The sequence below is a fragment of the Entelurus aequoreus genome, linkage group LG23 (genome assembly GCF_033978785.1).
Source record: "Entelurus aequoreus isolate RoL-2023_Sb linkage group LG23, RoL_Eaeq_v1.1, whole genome shotgun sequence".
Classification (NCBI taxonomy): domain Eukaryota; kingdom Metazoa; phylum Chordata; class Actinopteri; order Syngnathiformes; family Syngnathidae; genus Entelurus; species Entelurus aequoreus.
This window is the reverse complement of record NC_084753.1, coordinates 17,604,848-17,629,361: the sequence shown is the minus strand read 5'-3', so window position 1 is coordinate 17,629,361 and position 24,514 is coordinate 17,604,848. Positions and strand designations below refer to the sequence as shown.

The 24,514-nt window shown below is 37.5% G+C and overlaps 1 protein-coding gene across 1 annotated transcript in view; it reads right to left on the bottom strand.

The window, feature by feature from the left end:
• Positions 1-2,291: 2,291 nt before the first annotated feature.
• The window catches only part of LOC133640755 (formin-like), a 95,312-nt gene continuing 73,089 nt past the window's right edge, over positions 2,292-24,514 (bottom strand). The window contains exons 17-20 of the mRNA XM_062034338.1: positions 10,183-10,234; positions 9,956-10,096; positions 5,113-5,194; positions 2,292-5,038 (exon numbers count right to left, since the gene is read on the bottom strand). Of these exons, the coding sequence (XP_061890322.1) occupies positions 4,994-5,038; positions 5,113-5,194; positions 9,956-10,096; positions 10,183-10,234 (320 nt within the window). The 3' untranslated portion in view covers positions 2,292-4,993. The remainder of the gene's footprint in view (positions 5,039-5,112; positions 5,195-9,955; positions 10,097-10,182; positions 10,235-24,514) is intronic.

Below are 24,514 nucleotides of genomic sequence, written 5' to 3'. Positions count from 1 at the left end.
TCATTAACTTGGTATTTCGTCAGGTTTGGGACAGGTGTGCTGCTGGTGTGGCCACAGTGTGCACATCTAAGTTAAAGTACCAATGATTGTCACACACTAGGTGTGGTGAAATTTGTCCTCTGCATTTCACCCATCACCCTTGTTCACCCCCTGGGAGGTGAGGGGAGCAGTGGTGCCACGCCCAGGAATCATTTTTGGTGATTTAACCCCCAATTCCAACCCTTGATACTGAGTGCCAAGCAGGGAGGTAATGGATCCCATTTTTATAGTCTTTGGTATGACTCGGCCGGGGTTTGAACTCACAACCTACCCATCTCAGGGCGGACACTCTAACCACTAGGCCACTGAGTTAGAGGGAACATTCTTTGGGGGTATCCATAATACGCCTATAGGGAGAAGTTTTTATTTACACGATGAGTCGGGTGTGTCCTGACCTCCGCGGTGGAGGCTTTGCCGAACCCCTGAGGCCGACTCCCCGAACCCCTAGGGTTCGATCGAACCCAGGTTAAGAACCACTGGTTTAAAGTCAAAGCTTATGGTTTCAAGTTAAAAGTACAAAAGAGTAATGCAAAGTTAAAGGATAAATTCATGTTTGTTTAACTCTTGCTAAAAGTCAAGCTTGAATTTAGAATGTTAAAAGTTTAAAAGACTTCTGAGAAAAGAGACTATCAACAAGCTCGTCGCCATTCTTGTAGTTTCTTTATTCCTTTTAATTACTCTAATTGTTGAATGGATTTAGTTCAGTTCATTTAACCTGCTTGTTCCATTCAATTCTTTAATTCATTTAAAATGGATAATTAATTTGCATGCATTTAATTTCAAATGTCTGTATTCCTTTTGACAATGTGTTTGTTTAAATCATTATTTAAAAGTAGACAGTTTTAAAACATTATTCAGAGGTTTAAAAGCATTTGTTTGAAAATACCTGTGTAATTGTTAGCATCTCTCTGTTTTTGAAGGTTTTACAACCTGATGATTAATTGAAGATCAACTGAAATGAAACCAACAATGCTTCAGGTTGGAAAATAAAAAGTTGATCAATAGGAAATCATGAGTTGTCCATGTGTCCCTTTTGGAGTAGAAGAGAGGAACTTAACACACAATAATATAGTACTTTTGTGTTTTTATTTCAAACCTGCACATTTATAAGCACTACAGTGTGTTGGATCAATAATGCATTTTTAAAAAACATTTACATTTGTGGAAAAAAAATATAATAAGTTCAATCAACTAAATATTTTACAACCCCGCTGCAGGACCTCTGTGGACCTCCTGAAGTTTAAACTTTTTTTTATTTTTATAGTAGTTTTAAGATATCCGGCCTAAATCTTTTTTTTTTTTTTTACATTTTTTTTAAAAAATTTTACACAAAAAGAAAAATTGTCCCAAATCCCCTAAAAATGAGCCCTGAAAACCAGAAGTGTCAAGCAGGGAGGTAATGGGTCCCATTTTTTAATAGTCTTTGGCCGGAGTTTGAACTCACAACCTACCGATCTCAGGGCGGACACTCTAACCATTAGACCACTGAGTAGGAATTGGGGGTTAAATCACCAAAAATGATTCCCGGGCGCGGCCACCGCTGCTGCTCACTGCTCCCCTCACCTCCCAGGGGGTGATCAAGGGTGATGGGTTAAATGCAGAGAATAATTCGCCACACCTAGTGTGTGTGTGTGTGTGTGACAATCATTGGTACTTTAATTTTAACTTTTACTTTAAAATGGCCGAAGACCTGTCGACTTGGACTTGGACTAGTTCAGCACATATTGACCCACTTCATACTGCTTTTGGCATCTTTATAAAATGTCCTCGCTGGGAAAAGTTTGGCCAACCCTTCTCTCATGTCTCATTGTTACATAATTGTTGTGCGTTATTTAAACAAACGTGTTACTTTGTGCAAATACGGTTTTGTTGCGCTGTGGATGCAAAATCGTTTCATTTTCAATAGAAAAGGTAAAATATTTGGTCGTTATTGTTTGGGTGGTTAGTTTTCCACTATGTGGAATAGGGCTGCAACTAAAAACTAATTTGATGATCGATTAATCTGTCGATTATTACTTCGATTAATAATCAGATAAAAGAGACAAACTACATTTCTATCCTTTCCAGTATTTTATTGAAAAAAAACCCCAGCATGCTGGCACCATACTTATTTTGATTATTGTTTCTCAGCTGTTTGTAAATGTTGCAGTTTGTAAATAAAATAAAGTAGCCTCTGCGCATAGCATAGATCCAACGAATCGATGACTAAATTAATCGCCAACTATTTTTATAATTGATTTTAATCGATTTAAATGTCTAGTTGTTGCAGCCCTAATGTGGAATATGTCAAAGAGTTTAAAACAAAATTAATTTGCTTGTAAATAAAAGTTAGGAGTCACAAAATTCAAATGAGTGTTTTATTTGAGAATGATATGCAAGAGAACATACATGAGAGGAATCATATACCAAATACTGTATATAATCTCTCTACATACAGTACATATATATATACACATACAGTATAGTGATGGGAATATTGCACAATAGTTTCCTCCCATCAACATTTTAGGTTGCACATTGGAAAGGTGTCAGTCATTAAATGAAACCAAAAGCAAAAGACACCATGCAATATACCATTTATTTATTTTTTGGTAGTAAGATTCTGATCCAGCCTGCCCAGCAGGCACAGGACATTGATACAACGTTGATTATACGTGTATGCCCTTTTTAAAACTGACTTTGAAACAACGTTGAAAAATAGTTGCATGTGTCAAAGGAGACAATGATGATGTCTAGCGTTGGATGTTGGTTGGGAATTTCCCAATGGGAAATGACCAAATTTCAATGGTCTCAAATCAACATCAGAACCTGACATTGAATAAACGTCGTCCAAAAGCATGTTGTATCTGTGTTGTGGAATATTGGTTGGGAAATGACCAAATTTCAATGGTCTCAAATCAATGTCACAACCCAACATTGAATAAACGTCGTCAAAAAGCATGTTTCAATGTTGTATTTGTGTTGTGGAATATTGGTTGGGAAATGACCAAATTTCAATGGTCAAATCAATGTCAGAACCCAACATTGATTAAACGTGGTCCAAAAGCGTGTTGATTCAACGTTATGTTTGAGTTATAGAATTTTGGTTGGGAAATGACCAAATTTCAATGGTCTCAAATCAACATCAGAACCTGACATTGAATAAATGTCGTCCAAAAGCATGTTGTATCTGTGTTGTGGAATATTGGTTGGGAAATGACCAAATTTCAATGGTCTCAAATCAATGTCACAACCCAACATTGAATAAACGTCGTCAAAAAGCATGTTTCAATGTTGTATTTGTGTTGTGGAATATTGGTTGGGAAATGACCAAATTTCAATGGTCAAATCAATGTCAGAACCCAACATTGATTAAACGTGGCCCAAAAGCGTGTTGATTCAACGTTATGTTTGAGTTATAGAATTTTGGTTGGGAAATGACCAAATTCCAATGGTCAAATCAACGTCACAACCTGACATTGATTAAACGTCGTCTAAAAGCATGTTTCAACATTAGGTTTGAGTTGTTGAATATTGGTTGGGAAATGACCAAAAATCAATGGTCAAATCAACGTCAGAACCCAACAGTGATTAAACGTCGTCCAAAAGCATGTTGTTTCAACGTTGTTTGTGTTGTGGAATATTGGTTGGGAAATGACCAAATTTCAATGGTCAAATCAATGTCAGAACCCAACATTGATTAAACGTCGTCCAAAAGCGTGTTGATTCAACGCTATGTTTGAGTTGTGGAATATTGGTTGGGAAATGACCAAATTTCAATGGTCAAATCAACGTCACAACCTGACATTGATTAAACGTCGTCTAAAAGCATGTTTCAACATTAGGTTTGAGTTGTTGAATATTGGTTGGGAAATGACCAAAAATCAATGGTCAAATCAACGTCAGAACCCAACATTGATTAAACGTCGTCCAAAAGCATGTTGTTTCAACGTTGTTTGTGTTGTGGAATTTTGGTTGGGAAATGACCAAATTTCAATGGTCAAATCAATGTCAGAACCCAACATTGATTAAACGTCGTCCAAAAGCATGTTGTTTCAACGTTGTTTGTGTTGTGGAATATTGGTTGGGAAATGACCAAATTTCAATGGTCAAATCAATGTCAGAACCCAACATTGATTAAATGTCGTCCAAAAGCGTGTTGATTCAACGTTATGTTTGAGTTATAGAATTTTGGTTGGGAAATGACCAAATTTCAATGGTCAAATCAACGTCACAACCTGACATTGATTAAACGTCGTCTAAAAGCATGTTTCAACATTAGGTTTGAGTTGTTGAATATTGGTTGGGAAATGACCAAAAATCAATGGTCAAATCAACGTCAGAACCCAACATTGATTAAACGTCGTCCAAAAGCATGTTGTTTCAACGTTGTTTGTGTTGTGGAATATTGGTTGGGAAATGACCAAATTTCAATGGTCAAATCAATGTCAGAACCCAACATTGATTAAACGTCGTCCAAAAGCGTGTTGATTCAACGTTATGTTTGAGTTGTGGAATATTGGTTGGGAAATGACCAAATTTCAATTGTCTCAAATCAATGTCACAACCCGACATTGAATAAACATTGTCAAAAAGCATGTTTAAATATTGTCTGTTGTGGAATATTAGTTGGGAAATGACCAAATTTCAATAGTCCCAAAACAATGTCACAACTCGACATTGAATAAACGTTGTTTCAACGTTATGTTTGAGTTGCTCAGCGTCAGGACCTAATTCAACAAGTTCTCAACATTGTTTCAATGTCTTGTGCCTACTGGGTGGTCCGGCTCAGAGACCATGTTCCAACTGTCCTGACCAAAAAGTCTGTTCTAAAACCTACTTGTTCAGGTTTATTAGAGACAATGGAAACAGGATTAGTCTCCAGTGTCAAACCTTGGTACTGTTGGGTCCAAGCATTGCTTTTAGACAACATCTTAACATTCTTACCCGCTTTAAAAGTGTAGAAACAAGAACTTTAAGCAGAAGTCGTGTTCGCTTCTTTCTGTCGCAGTCGTTCTTTCTGTTGTTGAAACATGAAACATTATCAGGAAGCATGGATGGGAGCAGTAACCACGAGATGTGGACTCCACTTACCAGACTGTTGGTGTTTATCTTCCTGGTCTCCACTTTCTTCTCGGCTGTGATCTTCCTCACTGACAGCTGGGCCTCCTTCAACCTGCAGTAAAACATTTTTATTTGTGCAACGCGCTCATCTGTTCAGCGCCTTTTATCAGGTGTCCAATCCACTTTATCTATATAGTGCATTTAAACAACAAAATGTTTCCAAAGTGCTGCACAACAATATTCAAATATTAACCTTAGCTCCACCAATGACTGAATAAAAATAAATACATATAAAAACAATATAAAATAAATATGATTAAAAACAATTTTAACATACTCAAGGTTGCCAGACATACAATAATTATTTTATCTACAGGTAAATGATAATTTCACCCTAAGTATAATCAATAATTACAAAAATGTACCCATTTAAAGAGGCACCGCACATTTTATTTTTCAAAGTTGCCAGATGTACGATAATTATTGTATTATATGATTTCACCCCCCATACAATCAATAATTACAAAAATTGACCACTTAAAAGGGGAACCACACGTTTTATTTTTCAAGGTTGCCAGACTTACAATAATTATTGTATCTATATGATAATTTCACCCTAGGTACACATTTTATTTTTCAAGGTTGCCAGATGTATGATTGTATTTATATGATAATTTCACCCTTGGTACAATCAATAATTACAAACATTGATCACTTAAAAGGGGAACCACACTTTTTATTTTTCAAGGTTGCCAGATATACAATTTTATCTATATGATGATTTCACACCCTGTACAATCAATAATTACAAAAATTGAAACCTTTAAGAGGCGCCACACGTTTTATTTTTCAAGGTTGCCAGAATTACAATAATTATTGTATCTATATAATTTCACCCTAGGTACACATTTTATTTTTCAAGGTTGCCAGATGTACGGTAATTGTATTTATATGATAATTTCACCCTCTGTACAATCAATTACAAAAATTGAGACAAGAACGTCTTTCTTTCTGTGTGTTATAAATAGTGAAACACTGCTAGTAAGAGGTGGCTAACACTTCAGGTAATGCTTATTTTGAGTTTCTTTATAATTTTGTGGGTGTAGTTTTGGTTCCTGTCTTGCGCTCTTATTTTGTGGTTTTTAACTTCCTGTTTTTCCCTTTCTTGCAGCAGCTTTACGCCTGCCTTCCAGCCCTTTCCCCCTCACCTGTTTTCTGTTTGTAATTAGCACTATTTAAGTTGAGCTTGCGACACCATTGGTTTGTGAGGACATTATTCACTGGTGACTGTTGAGGAGTCTTTCAATGCTGAGCTCTAGTACGCACGTACTTTGTGGACGCCGTCTGCTCCACATTCCTAGTAAGTGTTTTTACTGTGTATCAGCATTTTGTTTTGTTTCCCTTAGTCTGTCCGTTCAGAGCACTTCCCTGTTGCTCTCGTTTGTTTGCATTTAGAAATTGCTACAACCTCTGGCGTCTTCCACGACGCATCGCTTGACAGGTAATTGGGATACGATCTACTCCGCCTTTATAGCACTCTAAAAGCCTCCAACAATGTTTTATATACATACCGTCTATGTATATAATGTAGTAGCAGCATATAATGTAGTAGCAACATGAAATATTTACAGTATTTTGGTCATTTTAATATTTTCTGGGTACATTGATTTCACAGAGCGCAACTACCACAACATAGAGAGCATTTTCTGTGTTTGCTACCACTAATGGCAGACTTGGTGAGAGTCTCAACGTGTTATAATGTGGCACTATTGCTCGACGCTTCAAATAGGAACATAAAACGGTGACTTAGTGTCTGCTCTCACTGGGATGGTTGTATCTTTCAGCACTTGTGCTCTCCTTTTGCTGCTACAGTGAGAAATAAAAAAGAGTTTCCTAGCCATGTAAATGGAATTGTTGGTGGTTTTTGGATGTTTTTTTGTAGATCAATCCCAAATACTTACGTTGTTAGCCGCCTCGTACTAGCAGTGTTTTACTATTTCAAATGCACATTAAAGGGAAATGTGTGTTCTTGTCTCACATAAGGATGATGGGCAAAATTCTCCAAAAAGTGCAGTTCCACTTGATGTATTTATGTACTTTATGTAAAAGTGTATTACAAGTTATACGATACAGTACACGGTAGACGGGAATCTTTTACTGTAGCACGATTATTTCCCTCGAAATGCGACAATTCAAAGCTTCTGGTTGGATCGTTTTTGATTTCCCATCTGGCAACACATTCTGCAGATGAAGTGAATGAACATATTGTGGGGATATTAAGGGAAATAATCATAAGCACACATCAATTGTTTAAAAGTGCTATTTTAGTTGCTCACATCAGCTTTAGGAAAGTCTGTACTTTTATGGCTACAGGCCAATTTCCATCGGTACAATAGAGTACCGATTTGTATACCTTTGCTACACTTGACGTCAAGTAGCGGACTGCCTCCAGATCAGTGGTTCTTAACCTTGTTGGAGGTATCAAACCCCACCAGTTTCATATGCGCATTCAACGAACCCTGCTTTAGTGAAAAATAATGTGGTTTTTTTTCCAAATTCAAGAAAGTCATGTTTTTGTACTGGTGCACAAAATGAACCAGGCATGAACATCACCTTGTTTAAAGAACAAAACCAACACAGTGAATGAACTCACAACAAATTACATACCTAACACACATTACCATGAATTGATTAACGTGGACCCCGACTTAAACAAGTTGAAAAACTTATTCGGGTGTTACCATTTAGTGGTCATTTGTACGGAATATGTACTGTAATGTGTCCTTTGCAATCTGCTAGTAAAAGTTTCAATCAATCAATCAAATAACCTGCAAATCAGATGGAAAATTAGAGGGAACATTGTTTGGGGGTATCCATAATACGCCGATAGGGAGAAGTTTTTATTTACACGATAAGTCGGATGTGTCTTTACCTACGTGGCGGCGGCTCCGCCGAACCCCTAGTGTTCGATCGAACCCAGGTTAAGAACCACTGCTCTAGATAAAGTTGCAATTTTCAATACCAACAAAGCGAAAGCAAGCCTGATGGAAAGCGCTCAAAAGTAAGGCTCTGCTTTTCAAAATGCGCTAGCTCGATGCTAATTTACATTGGATATGCCATACACATGCTATGGATTAGCATTCCTGATTTTACATGGCCATTTCAACGCCTCCAAAATTGGTAATTTAAAACTACAACTGAGATGCACATAATAATCAAACTGGTGTGTAAGTAAGTACAACATTCACAGTATTAACACTTTTTAGGGTGTAACAACACAAGATTGAATCGATTGATACTGTAAATAGATAAACAGATGTGCTATGTGGACAAAAGTATTGGGACACTTGGTCATTACACCTATAGGAAGGTATTAACATGGAAGAAATGATCGGGGGGGGGTACCCGGGGGGGTACCCACATGCGGTCCTCTCCAAGGTCTCTCATAGTCATTCACATCGACGTCCTACTGGTGTGAGTTTTTGCTTGCCCTTATGTGGGCTCTGTACCGCGGATGTCGTTGTGGCTTGTGCAGCCCTTTGAGACACTTTTGATTTAGGGCTATATAAATAAACGATTGATTGATTGATGATTGACTGATTGAGTTCACAAGTGTCAAATTCAAGGCCTGGGGGCCAGATCACCCCCCACATAATTTTTTTTATGGCCCACGAACGCTTGGAAATATGTGTATATGTGTGTATATTATTTTTTTTCCATTTTGACAGAAATAATATATGTACTGCATGAAATTGCATACCTTTTAAACTTTAATAATATCAAATATTACATTTTCATACTTTCCAAACATTTTTTTTGTAATAATAAATACTTAAATATCTGCTTGAGTTATGAGTTAAAAGCAGATTATCCATCAAATCGAAATTGTACACTGTAGAAATTACAAGATTTTACAGTGGTTTCTACAGCAGATTACTGTACATTGAAAACACTCTCCCACTTTTTTTTTTTAATGGAAAAAATTAAGTTCACTGTTTTTACGATGTATGGAAAATTGTTATCACATTTTTTTTACGGAAAAGAACTGACCGCTCAGTTGCCAGAACTAAAAAAAAACAAAAAACAAACAAACAAACAAAAAAAACTTTTTCAATTTATAGTAAAATGCTGTCACAAAAAAAACTAGCAAATTGTACAGGAATATGATGGCAACTAAAATGTCAGTTTTTCCTTAAAAAAAAACCCAGTGGTATTGCTTTTCAATTTACCACAATGTGTTGTAAAAAAAACAGTATTTTACAATAGAATTGTTTGCCAGTTTTGTTTAACAGTAAAATCAACATATATTTTTTAATATAGATATAGATAGATACAGTACAGGCCAAAAGTTTCTTTATTTTCATGACTATTTACATTGTAGATTGTCACTGAAGGCATCAAAACTATGAATGAACACATGTGGAGTTACGTACTTAACAAAAAAAGGTGGAATAACTGAAAACAAGTTTTATATTCTAGTTTCTTCAAAATAGCCACCCCTTGCGCTGATTACTTTTTCGCACACTCTTGGCATTCTCTCGATGAGCTTCAAGAGGTAGTCACCTGAAATGGTTTTTACTTCACAAGTGTGCTTGAAGCTCATCGAGAGAATGTCAAGAGTGTGCAAAACCGTAATCAGAGCAAAGGGTAGCTATTTTGAATTAACTACAATATAAAACATGTTTTCAGTTATTTATATTTGTTGTTACAAGCGGCCATAACTGCGACGTGGCCCTCAATGAAAACGAGTTTGACATTCCTGTTCTAGTTTAGGCTTTGGAACTGTCCAAACTTCTACACCAACTGTATCTCTCTGATCAAATACCCCCTGAAGACTTTAGTCCATAAAGTGCATCCCCGTCTACTCCCATACCTGGCTTTAGAGATGTTCCTATTCTCCTTCTTCCACCTGGCCTTGAAGTCGGCACAAAACTCGAACCACAGCATGAAGAAATGACCAGACGTCACTTCCTTGTCTCCCGCCGCCCCAAAGTACACACACAGGTCCTGAAAACTGAGCAGAAGATACAAATATTACTTATTTTTTGTTTTACTGAGTTACATTTCATTCTCAAGTAACAAGGGTGTTCTTTCTCCAACCTTTTATGTGCAGCCATCAGCTGATGGGACGCTCCAGAATGTTCTTTACGGGCTGAAAGACAGCAGAACATGTTGGTTGTAGACATTTAAACTGTCACGTGACAGGGTTTTTCTCGAATAGTATTTTTACACAGCAATACTATGATCGCAAAAATACGCTAATAGTTTTGTTCACATATCAATGAATAAAACTCTCCAGTCCCAACTAGGGATGGGTACCAAAGTCACTACTTTTAATGGCACTGACCAAAAAGTCCGTAGATTTACGTAAAATCATATTTCAAAACCTTTGTTGCGCGTGATGTCACGTTCAGTTGCAGACTAAAAACCGACTCAAACACTTGGCAAGGAAAAAAGCACTCAAGCAACACTCAAAGCGGACTCAGTCAAACCGCCTCGGAGTAATGTTACAATTTTCAATGCCAACAAAGAAATGATGCCTGTTTTTTAAAAAAAACAACAACTTTGGAACGTAAAGGAAGACTCCACTAGCCCAATGCTAATTTGCATTGGATTTGCCATATATATGCTACTGAATAGCATTAGCGATTTTACATTGCAATTTCAACACCTTCAAATTTGGTAATGAAAACCACAACTAAGACGCACATTACAATAAAACCGCTTCTGTGTAAAAAGTACAATATTTACCCGGATAGCTGTACTCAATGGTACCAATTTTCTGTACTTTTGTGTGTCAAACATTGTTTTTGACAATAAAAATCTAATTTTATTGCAACATTAAAAAATCAGCTAACTGCTGTCCAATTGTTATCTTATTTTATTATGACATCTCTGAGTTTCAATTACACTTGCAAGACCAAGACGTTAGATGGCAGGAGTTTATAGTGTGTTGGCTGGTCAGTTCGGTCTTTGCTGTCTCGTCTTTTGTTGCGACCTAATAAGTGTTAATACTGCACGTATTATGCACCAGCTGTTTGATTGTAACATGCATCTTAGTTGTCTTCATTTACCACATTTGGAGGTGTCGAAATTGCCATGTAAAATCGCTAATGCTAATTAGTAGCGTGACAATAGCAAAGCCAATGAACTGTATATTCGCTTTAAAGGCCTACTGAAACCCACTACTACCGACCACGCAGTCTGATAGTTTATATATCAATGATGAAATCTTAACATTATAACACATGCCAATACGGCCGGGTTAACTTATAAAGTGACATTTTAAATTTGCCGCTAAACTTCCGGTTCGAAACGCCTCTGCGGATGACGTATGCGCGTGACGTAGCCCGGCGAACACGGGTATGCCTTCCACATTGAAGCCGATACGAAAACGCTCTGTTTTCATTTCATAATTCCACAGTATTCTGGACATCTGTGTTCGTGAATCTGTTTCAATCATGTTCATTGCATTATGGAGAAGGAAGCCAAGCAAGCAAAGAAGAAAGTTGTCGGTGCGAAATGGACGTATTTTTCGAACGTAGTCAGCCACAACAGTACACAGCCGGCGCTTCTTTGTTTACATTCCCGAAAGATGCAGTCAAGATGGAAGAACTCGGATAACAGAGACTCTAACCAGGAGGACTTTTGATTTGGATACACAGACGCCTGTAGAGAACTGGGACAACACAGACTCTTACCAGGATTACTTTGATTTGGATGACAAAGACGCAGACGTGCTACTGTGAGTATGCAGCTTTGGCTTTTTTTTGCGTATGTACGTAACTTTTTTAAAATATATAAGCTTTATGAACCTTGGGTTAGGTGAACGGTCTTTTGGGCTGAGTGATTGTGTGTGTTGATCATGTGTTTGAATTGTATTGGCGTGTTCTATGGAGCTAGGAGCTAGCAGAGGAGCTAGGAGCTAGCATAACACGTACCGTACCGGACGTGCGCGTCACGTACGTAACTTTTTAAAAATATATAAGCTTTATGAACCTTGGGTTAGGTGAACGGTCTTTTGGGCTGAGTGATTGTGTGTGTTGATCAGGTGTTTGAATTGTATTGGCGTGTTCTATGGAGCTAGGAGCTAGCAGAGGAGCTAGGAGCTAGCATAACAAACACGCAGGTGTTATTATGCAGGATTAATTTGTGGCATATTAAATATAAGCCTGGTTGTGTTGTGGCTAATAGAGTATATATATGTCTTGTGTTTATTTACTGTTGTAGTCATTCCCAGCTGAATATCAGGTACCGTGAGTATGCAGCCTTGGCTGCTAAACATTCGATAACTTGACCGTATGTGCGCGTCACGTACGTAACTTTTTAAAAATATATAAGCTTTATGAACCTTGGGTTAGGTAAACTGTCTTTTGGGCTGAGTGATTGTGTGTGTTGATCAGGTGTTTGAATTGTATTGGCGTGTTCTATGGAGCTAGGAGCTAGCAGAGGAGCTAGGAGCTAGCATAACAAACACGCAGGTGTTTTTATGCAGGATTAATTTGTGGCATATTAAATATAAGCCTGGTTGTGTTGTGGCTAATAGAGTATATATATGTCTTGTGTTTATTTACTGTTGTAGTCATTCCCAGCTGAATATCAGGTCACCCTCGGCTCTCACAGCATCTTCCCTATCTGAATAGCTTCAACTCCCCACTAGTCCTTCACTTGCACTTTACTCATCCACAAATCTTTCATCCTCGCTCAAATTAATGGGGAAATTGTCGCTTTCTCGGTCCGAATCTCTCTCACTTCATGCGGCCATCATTGTAAACAATAGGGAACTTTGCGTATATGTTCAACTGACTACGTCACGCTACTTCCGGTAGGTGCAAGCCTTTTTTTTATCAGATACCAAAAGTTGCAATCTTTATCGTCGTTGTTCTATACTAAATCCTTTCAGCAAAAATATGGCAATATCGCGAAATGATCAAGTATGACACATAGAATAGATCTGCTATCCCCGTTTAAATAAAAAAAATTCATTTCAGTAGGCCTTTAAGATGGCGAATGTTTGAGACAATTTCTTTGTTGGCATTGAAAATTGCCTCATTATCTAGCGGTAGTTTGGCGGCGTTTGCTTTCAGTGCTGCTGGAGTGATCGTAAAGAGCCAGCTGAGTCAGCAACGTGACGTCAAGTACAACCCGGTTACCGCACGATGGCACGTGGGGATTTTACGTGAATTGGTGTCCGGTAGAACCGGTGGGAGGCCAAAAAAAACCCCGGATTCAGTACCCATCTCTACTTACACTTTGTAGGGCTCAACAAAAGACTAAACTGCCACATTCAGCTTCATGGCAAAGACTACTTCCTTGATAGACAACACATCATTGTCTATACACTACTGCCGTCTAACGCCTTGGAATTGCAACTACACGCAAAGTCTACTATACTGTATAATACAGGGGTGTCCAAATTACAGCCCACGGGGAAAGTGCGGCCCACCAGCGTCTCCAAATTGGCCCACGAGACGTCACGAGTTCAACAAAGCATTGCATTGCGGAGTGCTTTTCAAATTAAGCTTAAATATCAAGTCTCTGAATGCTACATATTTGCTCCCACATTGTGGACAATAAGAGTAAATCAGGGGCCGTATTTATCAAGCTTCTTAGAATTACTCTTAAGAAGTCTGCTAAGAGTTGACTTATGAGTAAAGAAATTCTTTGCTGAAAGCTGCACTTAAAAGTTAGTTATCAAGCGTCTTACTCACACTTTCAGCGACGTGTAGGACTGAATCGTAAGTGTCACACTCAGAGCTGAACTACGACATTACTATGTGCCGTAAACGGAATTTTAGGTGACGTAATTTCTGTGTCCATGGAAATGACCAATCGTGGAAGGGAAGCCAGCTACCTGCATGAATGCAGTTGGCTTCTGCTGAATTATCCGGGGTGTATAGTTGGAAAGTCAATGAAACGCATGACGAGGTGAGGAGCAGTAAGGGCCATTATTGTTTCCATAACAATTCTGCTAACTGATGGTTGTGATGGCCCCAAATCATCAGCGTTACACTGTTGCATTTTCCCAGTGGTGAGATATCGAAGCATTGTGATGACCTTTAGTTCTGCTGTGAAAGCTCTGCTGATGAGATGACGCCCCTTATTAAATCTGTGACAAAAATAATACCCGCTCTGTCTAAACGATACCGTTTGATCAGCTGCTCGTCATCAAACAAAGCCAGGACATCCTTCCGCTCCCTGAACGTTCGCACACGTCTCTCTCGCCTCAGTGCCATCCCCCGCTAGCAACTCCTAACCACTTAGGACACCTCTGAAGGTCTATTAAATATCGTGGAGAGTAGGAGTGATTCTTAGACTTAAGAAAGTTGATAAATAGCTTTTATTCTTAAGTTTGAGAGTAGGACTAAATTTAGCAAATTCTCAGGACTTGCCATCGAGCACGCAGCAGAGCGTCCTTGCGGATTTTTCAGTTTAACCATTTTTTTTCCTGTTTCTACAATTGGATATTGTGCTTTGAAAACGCCAATGCATGGTCAAGTGAGCGTGCTGGACTAGTGTAGTTTGTGTGGACTTTGCCTACACAAGGCTACTACTTTTTACAACAAGCTACCGAGCTGCTAAACTTTTGCTACAAACACTGCTAACGTGTTACCCTCGGGTGGCTCGTCTCTAAGCCAGTGTCCGAGTGGTAATCAACATGGGAACCAAGAAGAACAAGGAGGACATCGACGAAATTAGAAAGTCGCTTGACTTTCTGACGGAGGAGATGTCTGTTGTGAGTAAACAGCAGAAAACGATCATGGAGCTGGTTGCGGAAGTGAAGACGCTGCGGATCCAGAACGACTCGACTTTTTGGAGAGCAGTGTACAAGCTTTGGAGCAATACAGCAGGATAAATGATGTGATTGTATCGGGTCTCCACATAAAACCCCGGTCATACGCGCGGGCGGTGACCGCCGGTAACAACGCGGGGGCGAGCGGTGTCGCCGACTGTGAGCTGGATATCTCAACGGAGCAACAAGTGGCTACCTTTCTACAGTCCAAAGGAATCACACTGGACTGTAACACCATCGAGGCTTGCCATACCCTGCCCAGGAGAAACGACAGCAATGACAAACCAGCTGTCATCATAAGGTTTGTAAACCGAAAGCACAAGACCGCACTACTGAGCCAGGGGAGAAAGTTAAAGGGCTCAAACATCTTTCTGAACGAGCACTTAACGAAGCACAACGCAGACATTGCAAAAAAGGCACACCACCTCAGGAAGCAGGGGAAAATACAGAATACTTGGACCACAAGTTGCAAGATCTTTGTGAAGTTGAACGGAATGAATGCAAAAGTGGTACTCATCAGAAGCATGGAGGAGTTAGACAAGTACCAGTAGGGAAGAGCCAAAGGGACTGGCATTCTGGTCTAACTGAACTAAGGTAACAACACACCATGTCACACAACAATATGACTTTCGCTACAATGGGTGACGACAGTCATCTAAATCAGCGGATAATGGACTATGAACAATTTACTGAATTTAACACATTGGATCACTATGAGCACAACACACTGGACTTGGAACTGGACATTAACCCAGATATAAATTTATTTTCCAACATTAATAACTCTTGTAAATACTAAACTACTGAACAGTATAATCACAACATCAAAGAGTTTGAGTTTGAGTTTTGAGTTTATTTCGAACATGCAAGCATACAACATGATACATCACAATTTCCTGTTTCTTTTCAACATGTTCGAAAAGGAGTAGGAAGAAGCAGAGCTTATTTAATCCTACCCCCTTTCTTTACATAACAGTTGCAAAACTTTTTGTTCACTTCCTGTTCACAATTTTTTCACAATAAACTCTAAGTAATCACAATAAAAATAAATAAATAAATAATAGTAAGAATTTAATAAAAATAATTGGTGAAGTAAGTCATATTTCATATGATGAGATAAGTAAGATTACTTTAAGAATGAATGAATGGATGGATGAAATAAATTGAGAATGTTTGTCATGGTTCTTCTTCTTTGTACTTTGTAAACACTAAGTTTGAAGAGTTTCTTGAAGTGTATCATATTAGTACATTGTTTGATTGCTTTGCTTAATCCATTCCATAATTTAATTCCACATACTGATATACTGAAGGTCTTAAGTGTTGTACGTGCATACAAATGTTTTAAATTACATTTCTCACTAAGATTATATTTCTCCTCTTTTTTTGAGAAGAATTGTTGTATTTTCTTGGGTAGCAGATTGTACTTTGCTTTGTGCATAATTTTAGCTGTTTGCAAATTCACTAAGTCGTGGAGTTTCAGTACTTTCGATTCAATAAATAAAGGGTTTGGATGTTCTCTATATCCGACATTATGTATTATTCTAACTGATCTTTTTTGTAACACCGTTAATGAATGAAGTGTACTTTTGTAATTATTTCCCCATATTTCTACACAGTAGCTCAGATATGGTAACACTAGTGAGCAGTAGAGAATATGAAGGGATTTTTCGTCTAGAACATGTTTTGCTTAATTCATTATTGACGTGTTTCTTGCAACTTTATGTTGTATATTTTTTACGTGAGATTTCCAGTTCAATTTATCATCAATCATTATACCTAGAAATTTGGTTTCGTTTACTCTTTCAATTTCTATTCCGTCTATTTGTATTTGTGTTTGACTTTCTCTTCTACTGTTACCAAATAGCATTATTAGTTTTACTAAGATTCAACGATAGTCTGTTTTTGTCAAACCATCTTTTTAATTTGTTAATTTCTTCTGTTATTATTTGTATTATCTCCTGTGTGTTCTCTCCTGAACAAAACGCTGTTGTATCATCCGCAAATAATACTAACTTTAAATCTTTTGTAACTTTACAAATGTCATTTATATAGAGATTGAATAATTTAGGTCCTAGTATTGATCCCTGAGGTACACCACAGGATATATTTAGCGTTGTAGACGTGTGTTCGCCTAGCTTCACGTATTGTTTCCTGTTCGTTAGATAACTTCTTATCCAGTTTAAGACTAACCCTCTGATGCCATATCGTTCTAGTTTTTTGATTAAAATATTGTGATTAATTGTGTCAAATGCTTTAGTTAGATCCATAAAAACCGCTGCCGCACATTTTTTACTATCTATTGCATTGGTAATTTCTTCTGTAATTTCAATTAAAGCCATTGAAGTTGAAACATTAGCTCTGTATCCATATTGGTTCTCTTCGAGTATTCTATTTTTATTTATGAAACTTTCTAATCTGTTATTGAACAGTTTTTCAATGATTTTAGAAAATTGTGGAAGTAAAGAAACAGGTCTATAATTTGTAAATTGATGTTTGTCTCCAGTCTTATAAATTGGTGCAACTTTAGGTGTTTTCATTTTGTTTGGAAATGTACCTGTTTGAAATGATAGATTACTAATATACATTAATGGTCCTGAGATCTCTTCAATAACCTGTTTTATCGTTTCCATATCAATTCCGTTACAATCAGTTGAAGTCTTAGATTTACATTTTTTCACGATTGTAACTATTTCCTCCTGTGTCACATTACTGAGGAACATGGAGTTGGGATTTCGCTTTATGGTATCATTATAGTCCTCAATTGGAACTGGGTCTGGAATCCTTTCTTCCAATTTTGGTCCAATATTTACAAAATAATTATTGAAGCTTTCAACTACTTCCTTTATGTTGTCATTTTTTTAATTTTCATCTAAGAAGTATTGAGGGTAGTCCCTCTTAGTTCCATTTTTAATAATACTATTGAGGATGCCCCATGTTGCTCTCATATTATTTTTGTTCCTGTCCAATAATTCACTGTAATATTCTTTTCTACATGATCGTAGTATGTCTGTTAACTTGTTTTTATACTTTTTGTACTTAATTTCTGCCTCTATAGTTCTTTGTTCTATAAATTTTCTATATAGTGTATTCTTCTTCTTACAAGCATTTTTTAATCCTTTTGTCATCCATGGTTGATTATTCTTTCTCTGCTTGTTACTGAGTTGTATCCATGGACAATGTTTGTCATAAAGTATTATGAACTTGTTTAAGAAATGTTCATATGCTTCATCAACCTCTTTTTCATTATACACATTGTCCCAATCTTGCTTTTGTAGCTCAATTTTGAAGGCAGTCATCCTCTTCTCTGTGCATAGTCTTCGAAATGTCATTTTGTCTTCCATGTTCTTCTTGTAGTTTCCATCATATATTGTAAAAACTGGCAGATGATCACTAACGTCGCTTATAAGTAGACCACTTGTAGTGTTATTATCAAAATCATTGGTAAAAATATTATCAATAAGCGTGGCACAGTGTCCTGTGATTCTGCTTGGCCTTGTGATTTTAGGATATAGACTGATGCTGTACATTGTATCAATGAAGTCATCAATAGACTTTTGCTTGTTGGGGTTCAATAAGTCAATATTAAAGTCACCACATAAGAACATTATTCTTTGACCATTGTCCATGTGAGTTGCCTTGATCCATTCTTCAAATGTTTCTATACTTGACTTAGGTGATCTATATATACAACTGATGAATATGTTTTTGCTTTTTTCCTGACATATTTCAATGGTTATACATTCTAAGATATTATCTATGGCAAATGACATGTTTTTTACCACTTTGTAGTTAAGGTTCTTCATCACGTACACAGCTACTCCTCCTCCATTTTTGTTGGTTCTGTTGATGTAGTTTAGTTCATATCCCTCCAGATCAAAATCTATCCCTTTTTTTATCATCAATCCATGTTTCTGTGACAGCAATCACTTGGAAGGGTTCGTTGATGTGTTCCAAAAAGTTCTTAATGTTGTTGTAATTTGCATACAAGCTTCTACTATTAAAATGAATAATTGACAATTTGTTATCACATTCAATGTTGCTATTATATTGATCATCTGTATAATAAAAACAACTATTACTGATGTGGGAGAAAAAATGTGTATCTGGATCTATATCATTTTCCAAATCCTGGTTTTTGTGATCTTTGTTGCAGAAATTTTTTAGTTCCATATTTTCTTGTTCAACAAACTTTGATGTTGTTTCAATAATCTCTATAAGTGTAGGTGGATGCAATCCTGAATGTAGGTCCTCTTGTTTAGTCGTCCCTTGGAACATAGTAGTGCCGATGCTGAATTTAGGCGCTAGTTTTCTGTCAGAGTCCATTATCATCGTTGTTGTGGTAGCTGTGTAAACTTTAAAAATTGTCCAGGTCCTTGATGTCATGGACAACAATTACTCTTGCTTCTGGACTTCCATTCAGCTTGATGTAGATTTTACAGTTGGCGCTCCAAGTTCCCTGGATTTTTCCCTGCCTTCTCAAGTCGCATGCTTTCTTGGCGATTCCAGCATTACGTTTTGTGAGATGCTCATTCATGTACACATTTGTTCCCTTCAGCTTCTTTCCCTGTCTCAGCAATGCCATTTTAGATTTTCTGTTTACGAGTTTCACGAGCACGACTGGAGTGGCGTTGTTGTTTCTTCCGTTCAGTGGGATGCATGTTTCAATGGTATTAATGTCAATTTCAATTTCTTTTGATTGCAGAAAGTTGACCACTTGCTGTTCTGCTGAGACCATATCCATTTCATCAGGTTCACCTTCATTATTCACAGCTTTCGCATAGGATCTTGGTTTAATTCGGTGCCCTGTCACAATGATATCATTCATTCGTTTATCCTGATCCATTTCATCTATGATGTTCCTCAGCATGTTGTTGTCTTCTTGAAGGATCTTCATTTGTTTGCTCATTTCAGTGGCTTCTTTATTTCTGGAGTTGTTCTCTTTTTTCATTTCTTTAATTTCTTCTTTCATTTCTTTCATATCCTCTTCCATCCATCCATCAATTCTTCCGATTTTTCTATCATTTCTTCTTTAAATTCCTGGAGTATTTTTTGTAGTATCCCTTCTTGAATCCCATCATGTCCTGTGCCCAGCTTCAAATCAGTCTTTCCAGTCAATCCTTTAACTTTTGGCATCGCGGCAGTCACTGACGTCAGCGCCTCTTATGTCTTAAAGGCCTACTGAAACCCACTACTACCGACCACGCAGTCTGATAGTTTATATATCAATGATGAAATCTTAACATTATAACGCATGCCAATACGGCCGGGTTAACTTATAAAGTGACATTTTAAATTTGCCGCTAAACTTCCGGTTCGAAACGCCTCTGAGGATGACGTATGCGTGTGACGTAGCCCGGCGAACACGGGTATGCCTTCCACATTGAAGCCGATACGAAAAAGCTCTGTTTTCATTTCATAATTCCACAGTATTCTGGACATCTGTGTTCGTGAATCTGTTTCAATCATGTTCATTGCATTATGGAGAAGGAAGCCGAGCAAGCAAAGAAGAAAGTTGTCGGTGCGAAATGGACGTATTTTTCGAACGTAGTCAGCCACAACAGTACACAGCCGGCGCTTCTTTGTTTACATTCCCGAAAGATGCAGTCAAGATGGAAGAACTCGGATAACAGAGACTCTAACCAGGAGGACTTTTGATTTGGATACACAGACGCCTGTAGAGAACTGGGACAACACAGACTCTTACCAGGATTACTTTGATTTGGATGACAAAGACGCAGACGTGCTACTGTGAGTATGCAGCTTTGGCTTTTTTTTGCGTATGTACGTAACTTTTTTAAAATATATAAGCTTTATGAACCTTGGGTTAGGTGAACGGTCTTTTGGGCTGAGTGATTGTGTGTGTTGATCATGTGTTTGAATTGTATTGGCGTGTTCTATGGAGCTAGGAGCTAGCAGAGGAGCTAGGAGCTAGCATAACACGTACCGTACCGTACGTGCGCGTCACGTACGTAACTTTTTAAAAAATATATAAGCTTTATGAACCTTGGGTTAGGTGAACGGTCTTTTGGGCTGAGTGATTGTGTGTGTTGATCAGGTGTTTGAATTGTATTGGCGTGTTCTATGGAGCTAGGAGCTAGCAGAGGAGCTAGGAGCTAGCATAACAAACACGCAGGTGTTATTATGCAGGATTAATTTGTGGCATATTAAATATAAGCCTGGTTGTGTTGTGGCTAATAGAGTATATATATGTCTTGTGTTTATTTACTGTTGTAGTCATTCCCAGCTGAATATCAGGTACCGTGAGTATGCAGCCTTGGCTGCTAAACATTCGATAACTTGACCGTATGTGCGCGTCACGTACGTAACTTTTTAAAAATATATAAGCTTTATGAACCTTGGGTTAGGTAAACGGTCTTTTGGGCTGAGTGATTGTGTGTGTTGATCAGGTGTTTGAATTGTATTGGCGTGTTCTATGGAGCTAGGAGCTAGCAGAGGAGCTAGGAGCTAGCATAACAAACACGCAGGTGTTTTTATGCAGGATTAATTTGTGGCATATTAAATATAAGCCTGGTTGTGTTGTGGCTAATAGAGTATATATATGTCTTGTGTTTATTTACTGTTGTAGTCATTCCCAGCTGAATATCAGGTCACTCTCACAGCATCTTCCCTATCTGAATAGCTTCAACTCCCCACTAGTCCTTCACTTGCACTTTACTCATCCACAAATCTTTCATCCTCGCTCAAATTAATGGGGAAATTGTCGCTTTCTCGGTCCGAATCTCTCTCACTTCATGCGGCCATCATTGTAAACAATAGGGAACTTTGCGTATATGTTCAACTGACTACGTCACGCTACTTCCGGTAGGTGCAAGCCTTTTTTTTATCAGATACCAAAAGTTGCAATCTTTATCGTCGTTGTTCTATACTAAATCCTTTCAGCAAAAATATGGCAATATCGCGAAATGATCAAGTATGACACATAGAATAGATCTGCTATCCCCGTTTAAATAAAAAAAATTCATTTCAGTAGGCCTTTAAGGGCAGTTACTTCTTTAGCGACTTGCGGCACTTTTAATTTGTTTTTTTAACAATTTCGTACCGTGCGCCGTTCAGAGATCAATTTGAGGTGTCAGCCTGTCAACTTATATCACTCTGCGACGTCGGGATCACTTTAAAACAGCTGTAAACTCGCCGTAACTTTTGGTTGCTAGGCAACCGCTTTGAACTGCGGGAAGCGCCTTTGGCTTGAGGCTAACGGCTCTTCCACTCGCCTTATTTCAGCGTATCAGTGCCTCTCAACTGACCAAAATCAGATCGAAGATGCCAGGTGACTCTCCTGTGGCTGTGATCGCAAATCAGTGGTCAAATCAGTGGTCAAAATCTTCAGACTTAACAAAAACTCCGGTAGCAGAAGCGGAGCTTTTCTTCTTTGCGTCCTTTCTCATTGACAGGAAGTGACGGGAAGTTATCTATTATTCACATTAATGGTAGAAGTCTATATACAAACTTTAAATCCATTAAGAACTATTTGTACTCATTCTCACAACCATTCAATATCATAGCAATATCTGAAACTTGGTTCAACAAGGAAAGGGGAATGGACTTTGAGATGGATGGCTATGAACTTACTTATAAAAACAGAATTAACAAGGGTGGAGGAGGAGTAGCAATTTATGTGGATACAAATTTCAATTTCAAGATTGTAGAGGCTATGTCACAGGTGGTTGATAACCTTCTCGAATGCATTACAATTGAGATCTGCATGGAAAACAAAAAAATATGCTAATCAGTTGTGTATACAGGGCGCCCAATTCAAGTATTGATACTTTTAAGGACTGGATGGGAGGCATGTTCTCAGGAATAGGTAAAAAAAATATATTTATATGTGGAGATACTAACATAGATATATTGAAACATAGCAATCATAAAAGCACAGAGGATTTTATAAATACAATACACAGTATGTGCCTACTTCCTTCAATCACTAGACCCAGTAGAATTACATCTCACAGTGCCACTCTCATAGACAACATATTTACCAATGTAATTGATAACAAAATAAGTGGGTTATTAGTCTGCGATATTACCGACCACCTGCCGGTATTTACGGTAATTGATTATGTTTATAAGAATAGGACAGGTAAACAAAAAATATTTAGGCGAATAAAGACAGACAAATCAATTAATATGTTAATACAGGATCTAGTATCACTGAACTGGGATATGATTTATAATGAAAAAGATGTGGACAGTGCTTATAATATATTTTTGGAAATATTTAAGTCAAAGTATGATAAACATTGTCCAATCAAAGAATACAACAAAACAAGAGCATTTGATAACTGTCCATGGTTAACGAAAGGTTTGCAAAATGCTTGTAAAAAGAAAAATGCATTATACAGGAATTTTATTAGACAGAGAACCAAAGAAGCTGAGGATAAATATAAAAAATATAAAAATAAGTTAATCAGTATTATAAGGATAAGTAAAAAAGAATACTACAAGAATAAACTAGAGCGTAATAAAGATAATATAAAAGGGATATGGAACATATTAAACAGTATAATAAGAGATGGTGTCAAACAAAACAGCTTACCTAAATATTTCAAAGATGATATTGAAAATTGCATTATGGAGGAGGTGGCAGATCGCTTCAGTCACTTTTTTGTTAAAGTAGGCCCTGATCTAGAGAGTAAAATTATGGATCGAGGGGTGGAAGGAGAGCATATGGGGGATCTGGTGAAGAGAAATCCATGCTCAATGTTCCTTGAGAGAGTCGAAGAGAAGGAAATATTGGACATAGTAAAAAACTGTAAAAACAGACAATCAACAGATTTTAATGATATTGACAAGTCATTGGTCAAACTGGTCATTGAGGGGATTTCTAAGCCACTTACTCACATTTGCAATTTATCGTTTCAAACCGGTTCATTTCCAAATCAAATGAAAATAGCAAAGGTCATTCCACTGTATAAAAATGGTAGCAAACACCTCTTCACAAACTACAGGTCTGTCTCACTACTGCCTCAATTTTCAAAAATATTGGAGAAACTATTTAATAGCAGATTAGATTCATTCCTGGAAAAAAATAATGTACTCTCAGAGAGTCAATATGGTTTTAGAACTAAAAGATCAACTTCTCAGGCATTGATGGAATCCATTGAAAGAATCACAGACGCAATTGATAATCATCAATATGCAATTGGCATCTTCATTGACCTCAGAAAAGCTTTTGACATTATCAATCACAATATATTAATTAATAAACTGGAGAAAATTGGTATAAGAGGTATGGCAATATACTGGATAAAAAGCTATTTGGACAGACGGAAACAGTTTGTGAAGCTGGGAAACCATAGCTCAAATTGCTTGGACATTGCTTGTGGAGTCCCCCAGGGGTCAGTATTGGGACCAAAACTTTTTATACTGTACATAAATGATATTTGCCAAGTATCCAAGTTGCTGTCTATGGTACTTTTCGCAGATGACACTAATGTATTTTGCTCTGGTGATGATCTAGATACATTACAAAAGAACATAAAGAGTTGTATAAACTGAAATTATGGTTTGACCGGAACAAATTATCTTTGAATGTGAGCAAGACCAAGTTTATGTTCTTTGGCAGGTTCAGGTTAAACACACAGTTGAAGATAGAAATTGATGGGGTGGCTATTGAGC